The sequence below is a fragment of the Lolium perenne genome, chromosome 3, assembly GCF_019359855.2.
Source record: "Lolium perenne isolate Kyuss_39 chromosome 3, Kyuss_2.0, whole genome shotgun sequence".
Classification (NCBI taxonomy): Eukaryota; Viridiplantae; Streptophyta; class Magnoliopsida; order Poales; family Poaceae; genus Lolium; species Lolium perenne.
Genome location: NC_067246.2, coordinates 201,925,115 through 201,932,797, shown reverse-complemented (window position 1 = coordinate 201,932,797; position 7,683 = coordinate 201,925,115). Strand labels below are relative to the sequence as shown.

The window sequence follows — 7,683 nt, the reverse complement described above, 5'->3', positions numbered from 1 at the left end:
GCCTTCTTTTGTTTAGGCAAGTGCACAACATCCCATGTGCCATTCTTCCCAAGCGATTGCATCTCTTCTTGCATCGCACCTACCCACTTCTCTTTATCGACCGAAGCAATGGCTTCAGTATATGTAGCTGGTTCAATGTCATGCTCCACCTGTTTAGCACAACTCAAAGCATAATCAACAATATCACATTCTTGAATTAATCGGGTAGGAGGTGTAATATTTCTCTTAGGGCGGTCAGCAGCAATAGACCGTCCTTGTCGCTGAACAAAAGGTGGTGAAGGTGGAACATCATTATCATCATTGTTGGTTTCAGGAACCACATTTTCATTCTCCTTTGCGTACTCCACCTGCACGCCAATTCTGTGCTGCTCATCATCAGAAACATCAGGAGAATCAATAGCATCAGAAATATCAGTAGACGGACTATCATTAAACATAACCGCCTCATTAAAAACGACATTCCTGCTCAACACAATTTTCTTAGTTTCAGGATTCCATAATCTATATGCCTTAACTCCTGAACCATAACCAAGGAAGATGCACTTAACAACCCTTGGCTCCAACTTTCCATTATCAACATGAGCGTAAGCTGTGCAACCAAAAACTCTCAAATCTGAATAATCAGCAGGCGAACCAGACCATACCTCAATTGGAGTTTTCTTATCAAGTGGAACAGAAGGTGACCTGTTGATGAGATAACATGCGGTGGAGGCTGCTTCAGCCCAAAAACCTCTATGCATCTTTGCATTAGACAACATGCAGCGAGCCCTCGAAATAATGGTCATGTTCATGCGTTCAGCCACGCCATTCTGTTGAGGGGTGTACGGAATGGTATGATGTCTTACCATCCCATCATTGCTGCAAAACTCATCAAATTCATTTGAACAAAATTCCATACCATTGTCAGTACGGAGTATCTTAACCTTCTTTTCAGTTTGGGTTTCTACCATAACTTTCCACTTCTTAAAAGCATTAAAAACATCAGATTTATGTTTCAGGAAATATGGCCACACTTTCCTTGAGTAATCATCAATAATAGTAAGCATGTAATTAGCACCACCATTAGAAGTTCTACGGGACGGACCCCAAACATCAGCGTGTACATAATCTAAAATGCCTTTGGTGGTATGAACGGAAGCATTAAATTTTACTCTTTTATGCTTACCAAAGATGCAGTGCTCACAGAACTCAAGCTTACCAAAATCGCAGCCATCAATTAGCTCTCTCTTTGCCAATTCTGCCATGCCAAGCTCACTCATATGTCCAAGACGCTTATGCCAAAGGTTAGTCTTACTAGATTCATCAGAACTAACGACAGCAGCAATACTGTGCAAAGTGCTACCTCTAAGGACATATAATTTCGCAGAATTCATATCACCAATCATAATAATGAGAGAACCTGATGATACCTTCAAAAGTTTGTTCCCACCTTTGTACTTGTACCCGTCACAATCAAGGGTACTCAAAGAGATCAAATTCCTCGCCATGGAGGGTATGTGTTTCACTCCTGTCAACGTGCGTGTCATCCCATCATGGGTCTTGATCTGAACAGAACCAAAGCCAACAAAGCTGCACAGGTTGTCATTCCCCACACGCACAAAATCTCCACTCTGCCTGAGACTCATAAGAACTGAACCAATCTTTGTTACAACAAATATGAAACGAACATGCAAAAGATCAAGAATCCATTCATCATCACGTGAAACACATGCAGCCAAGACAGCTAAGCAATCTCCATCGTAACTATCACTACCAGCAACAACAGCAGCCTCACCCTTACCGGTGACAACGGCAGCCTTACCATTACCATCATTATTTTTCGGTTGGTAAGTTCCGTTCCTTTTCTCCTTGTTCTGCAGCTTCCAACAATCATCAATATTATGGTTAGATTTCTTACAATACCTGCAGAACTTGTCACGTCCTTTGGACTTTGAGCGGCCTCTGTCGCCCTTGCTCTTATCTCTGTTGTTGTGGTAGTAGTTATCTCGCTGCTCAGGCCTGCCACGGACCTCTAATGCCTCCGCCTTGGAGGACGAACTTTCAGCCTGCACCATAGATTTCATTTTCTCCTTTTGTTGGAGAGCATCATAAACTTCCGCGAGAGTTAGTTTGTCGCGGCTCAATAATATGGTGTCACGAAAATTACTGAAAGAATTAGGCAGCGAGCATAAAAGAAGAAGACCTAAATCCTCATCCTCATACTTAACTTCTATAGACTGCAAATCAGAAACAATCTCTTTCCAGGAAGATAGGTGATTCATTACCGAACCTCCCTCTTGCAACTTATGCGAGAAAGCTTCATCTTCACGTGCAATCTGCCCGTGAGATCCTTGGACAAACAGATCTCCTCTAGTTTGACCCATAACTCGGCGGTGGTTTTCTCCTGCAGCACTTCCTGCAGAATATTATTGGACAGATGGAGTTGAATCAACGATAAAGCCTTACGGTCTTTCCGCTTCTCCGCATCGGTCCAGGTATCCTTCGCTTTCTCGCCGAAAGCATCGATCGCTTCATCCAGATCTGAAGATTGGGCGAGAATCGCCCTCATCTTCACTTGCCACAAAGCAAATCTCGTGGTGTAGTCCAGCTGCGGTAGATCGAACTTCAGTGACGACATCTCGTAAACCCTAGATCCAAAGAACACGGGCTCTGATACCACTTGTTATAATCGAGATGCACAATAAACGAAGAACGAAAAGAAAAACACTGCAGGGGACACGAGATTTTAACGTGGAAAACCCTTGCAACACACAAGGGAAAAACCACGGGCGCCAGCCAGCAAAACTTCACTATTTTGGTGGTGTTTACAAACGCCGTGGGTGTACAATGATGCGATGAAACCCTAGCGGCGGCTTACAGGGAAAATAAATAGACGGTGGCAACGATCCGTGGGGGGCTGCCGCCTCCCGCACCCCCCGCAGGCGTCCCTGTAGGGCACGACGTATGGGCTAACTTCTGACTACGCTACGCTTCGGCCCAAGCCTCCTGCGACGGGCCTCGCTCCGCTCGTCAGAAGTTAGCCTCCCTTTAGTAAATGAATTTGGATCACAATATAACAGCTTCCACTTGCCGAGGACGCTGCTGCAAATTGCCAAGGACCAGGCTCATAGTCGTCTCACCGCAAAGCGGCCTATGAAGCATATTCAACAACATCTGAAACCTCAACGGTGACAATACAAAGTCGTCTCGAACTTGACATGATCCATCGAGATCTTCAAGCTTAACAATCATTACCACCTTGATATTCCCTGATTGTGCCAATACCATGGTAATCGTGGGAACGGCGTGCCCGATGGTGCCGACGAAAAGGCGAGGCTACGAGTAGCATACCCATTTGATCCAGAGGTCCAGGAACGATGTTGTGCCTATCCGTGAAGACCATATGTGTAGAAATCCACAACCTTGGCCGATCGATGATCCTCTGCACCAAGTCAAACAAAATTTACATGTGGAGAATGACTGCGAGAGAGGGGCGGTATTTTTATGCCATTGATTTTGGATCTTCGATTCGTGCCATCAAGTTTCATCATGTTTTCGGAAAAACCATGCCACATTGGACATTTGGACTGCAATAAAACAAAATGAAACCGTGGACGAAGAAAAACGTTTCTCCTGTGACTGCAATACCTCGGTGAAACAATGGAATAAGTAGGCCGGAACCAAGGTGCACAGCTACCGACTGGACTGCAGCAAATACTAAGAACGAGCCCGACCGTGGTCCGGTACGGGATCGGCTTACCACCTGTGCCATCTCGCTCTCGCAGACGTGCGGGCTCCACGGTCTCCTCTGCTCCTGGCATGCTCCCCGCTATATAAACCACAACACAAGCTGCCTGCACCTGTGACCTCCTTCATCGCCGTCCTCTCTCCGACGAACCTCGCTCTGCACCTAATAATCCAGCGCCAAGAGGTACAATCCTTCGTGTCAGTTTGTTGTGGATTTACCAAGGGATGTTCTTATCAGTTTGTTGTGACATTTCGTTCCGTTTCTTCCTCCAGATCGAACAGTTCGCCGAGGAAAATCAGTCATGAGCCCATCGGCCATGCAGCACGAAGCGCTCGTCGCTCCGGCCAACGCCGACCGCCTCCGCTCGGCATTCGAGCTGAAGTCGTACGCTTTCGGTGACCAGCGGCTCTCCTCCTCGCCGCGCTACCTGCCCAGCGGCGGCGACGACGGCCTGTACCGCTGCTCCTCCCCATTCAGCCCGAGCCTGGGCTTCTCCTCGCCATCGCCGCTCGCCACCTCCGTCTCGCTCTCGCCGTCCTCCTCCGCCTCCCTCGTGGACGACGCCGACTACTGTGGCGGCGCGGCGGCCGCCGACGCCACGGGCCACCGGCTCCAGCTCGCGCGGGTCGCGCTGCAGTACCAGGAGGTGGTCGACCGCTACGAGCTCTGCCTCTCCCGCCTCGCCGAGGCGGTCGACGAGGCGGCGGTCCTCCGCCGCGAGAACGCCGAGCTCCGCGTGGCCAACGGCGACCTCGCGCGCCGCGTCGCGATGCTCGGCGGCACGCAGACCGCCGCCGTCGCCATCGCCGACGAGATCCGCCGGCTCCGCGGTCTCGGCGACCAGAAGGTGCACGCGTCGCCAGAGAAGACCGCCGTGCTGCCCAAGAGCATCTCCGTACGTTCCAGCGACTACCTCAAGATGAACCAGCCTGCCCCCGCTGCCGCTACACCGGCCGTATACAGCCGCAAGCCTCGCGCGTCCAACCCGACCAACCCAAGCTCGGTGAGTCTCATTCCTCCACTTCCCGTCCGTCTCACGGATCGCACACATCGAATTGGCATTTGACATTGCCGCGCTTGATACGACGCATGTAACAGCAGCAGAAGTGGGGCGCCGACGGCGGCATGAAGTGGGGCGAGGAGAAGAAGCAGCTGCAGAAGGATCGGCAACCGGACGCGAGCAGCGGCGCGGCGGCGGAGCTGGACGTGTGCAACCAGGGCATGTTCAAGACGGAGCTGTGCAACAAGTGGGAGGAGACGGGGGCGTGCCCCTACGGCGACCAGTGCCAGTTCGCGCACGGCGTCTCCGAGCTCCGCCCCGTCATCCGCCACCCGCGCTACAAGACCGAGGTCTGCCGCATGGTGCTCAACGGCCAGGTCTGCCCCTACGGCCACCGCTGCCACTTCCGCCACTCGCTCACGGCCGCAGAGCGCCTCCTCCGCCGACCTTAACGCCAGTGCACGGCCCACCACATGCTCTGTTCGAACCGTTGTTAACTTACAGTCCGAAGTCAAGCACATATACACAGCGAAATGTACAAAAATCACGAACTGCGTAAATAAGATATATAAGTATAATTTTAAATATAAAGGGATCCGAGCGGTAGAGTTAGCGACCAGGAAATGTGAATATATTCGTATACATTACAGAAGTAATCGTCTCGTCAGCAGTGTTCTCGCCTGGGCGTCCGTCAATTCAATTTGTTCATACATGTACGTTGTTGGTCTTTGGGTTCGGTGATAATCTGTTTCCAAATGCGTTTAGAGGGGGAAGATCCACATATATACGGAGTACAATAAGTAGAGTGTAGATTGGGGAACTGGCAAGTTCTGAGAAAGTCAGGCGGCTGTCATTTTGCTTGTATGATGAGCATTAGATCTTGTATAGAAACGATGTACGTACTTCCATCAGATTAAGTTGCTACTCTTGGGATGATCCTTTGTAATGTCAGTGGTTTTGCAGTGTATAAATTGGCATGTTTTTCAACGTCACAACATAGAACTCCATTCTCTTTCATAATATTTTGTGTACTCTGCTTTCTCTGATTGTCTGTATGTGTGCCTCTTTGGCTGTATTTTTCTGAATCAGAAAGCTGCCAAGTTTGGGTAAAGAACCTGCCTAACTTGTGCGTGAGCAGTGCTTGTAGTTTTATGTTTGGGTGTGCCTGCAGTCTGACTCTGATTTTTCTTAAGTCCTCAGGCACCTTAGAAAAGTGCAACTGCATTTCAAAAAAATGTGCAACTCGGATCAGTTGTACTTTTCTACTAGAAAAGTGCAATTACACTTTCTTGACAGAAAAGTGCATCTTAAGTGCATTTTTGTGGGCGGCTGAGACTTAAGAAATTCTCAATTGACTGAGACTTAGCAAAACCGTTTATGTTTTATAGTGAAGTAAACGGCAAGGAAAATTTGGAAGACTCTAAATTGCAGTGTTAAGTTTAAGCGACATAACACACTAGTCAGACACACTCCTGAACCAATGATAAAGGATTAACTTCGTCAATATCCATTATGATGGACTTAGGTTTCAGGAAGGAGGACGTCGGCGAATCAACATACCAGTCAACCAAACTTAGGTAGCCGAAGAATATATTATCAAGGGTGAATCGTTGATATTACAATATGTGGAACTAGGGTTACAGGGGTGCTTGCTATGATTCAATCTCCCCCCCCCCCCCCCTCTCGGTGGCTCCTCCCAATCCTTATATAGCGGGTTGGGTCTTAGAGTCCACCTCGAGGTTGAGTTACAGCTTATGTCGGTTTACCCGATATGGACTTAGCTTTCCTAATATGATATACTTCGGATTCTTCTGTAACTTCTTCGTGGGCTTCTCTATTCCCTCCTGGTTTGTACCAGGGATATCAATGATGTGGACCCTATATGGCATACCCATGTCACCAATGAATTGTGTTTTTTACAACGGTTGGGTACTATCCGGTCAAACGTGATGGGAGTTGATCTGAGTGGGTTTCAATTCGTACAGTTGGCATGCATGCATTGTGGACCAAGTCAACTTCAAACATTTCATGGTATCTAAAGCCGGTAGATGGGACCTCTAAGTGAGTGAATTGGTTAAAAGGGTGTGAAAATAGGGGAACTCGCCTTGTCTCCTTAGTGCTTCTCATGGTGTAGGAGGTCACAGTGGAGTTGGTATTTACGAATCAGGCTAGAGCAGTCAGGCACACGGTGGATGTGGTGGTTATGACTTAGGAGATAGCAGTCATGCACACGGTGGAGGTGATCATTACGAATCTGAGCAGCAGTCATGCATTGGGAGATGGGGGCGAGGAAAGTGGGCACGTGCAGAACCAGATGGGATAGGAGGATGCAAATGGTGATAGTGATGCCGATGAGTGCGATGATTCGGATGAAGAGAACGGAGTTGAGGTGCCTATTGCTGGTGGTTGGGTTCAGGACTTCTCTTCAGCAATGAGAGTGAATGATGGCCATGATTCTTTCTGGGAGTATCATTAGAACAATGTCGCTAGGGGGAGGTCAGAATTATAGACAAGAGACATCTTTAGGAACCAATCATTAAGTGGGCAATGCCGACTTAATTGTCCCGTAAGGGTGCATGGGTATCTCCATAAGCGGACCCAGGAAAATATTGAAGCATGGGAAAATAAGCTTAGTGTGCTAATTTGGTATCAAACACATGTAAAATAGAACGAAAATAAGCCTGTCGGCTAGCCGGAAGCCTGGGCGGCCGCCCGGGCAGGAGGGATGCTAGATCCGCCTATGGGTATCTCCCTAAGTTTGACACAACATGGAGGGTGAGCGACCTAGTGTTGCGCAATTGTGTTGTTCCAAGTATCCACCAGGATCATCAAAACCGTTCGTCCACTCTTCTTTCTCGGTTGATGTACACATAGATAGTGGAGGGTCAAGTCATGGGAGTAAAGGCTATCCAAAAAAGTTAAGAACAAATATTTGTAGAACATTTCTTATGGCAAG

General features: G+C 48.4%; 1 protein-coding gene across 2 annotated transcripts; it reads left to right on the top strand.

Moving 5' to 3' along the window:
- The first annotated feature begins 3,983 nt into the window (after positions 1-3,983).
- LOC127343112 (zinc finger CCCH domain-containing protein 9) lies at positions 3,984-5,735 on the top strand. Of its 2 annotated transcripts, none has more exons than XM_051369197.2 (2): positions 3,984-4,730; positions 4,829-5,735. In XM_051369197.2, exons 1-2 carry the CDS (start codon positions 4,029-4,031, stop codon positions 5,177-5,179), a joined length of 1,053 nt encoding a protein of 350 aa, XP_051225157.1. In that variant the 5' UTR covers positions 3,984-4,028; the 3' UTR covers positions 5,180-5,735. The 2 variants fall into 2 exon arrangements, with proteins under 2 accessions (XP_051225157.1, XP_051225156.1); XM_051369196.2 differs by having other exon boundaries at positions 3,985-4,730; positions 4,826-5,735.
- The last annotated feature ends 1,948 nt before the right edge of the window (positions 5,736-7,683 follow it).

Excerpts from the sequence above, each read along its gene's own strand:
- LOC127343112 (XM_051369196.2), top strand. The coding sequence starts at position 4,029 with ATGAGCCCATCGGCCATGCAGCACGAAGCGCTCGTCGCTCCGGCCAAC. Across the intron at positions 4,731-4,825 it reads ACCCGACCAACCCAAGCTCG|CAGCAGAAGTGGGGCGCCGA; the intron begins GTGAGTCTCATT and ends CGCATGTAACAG.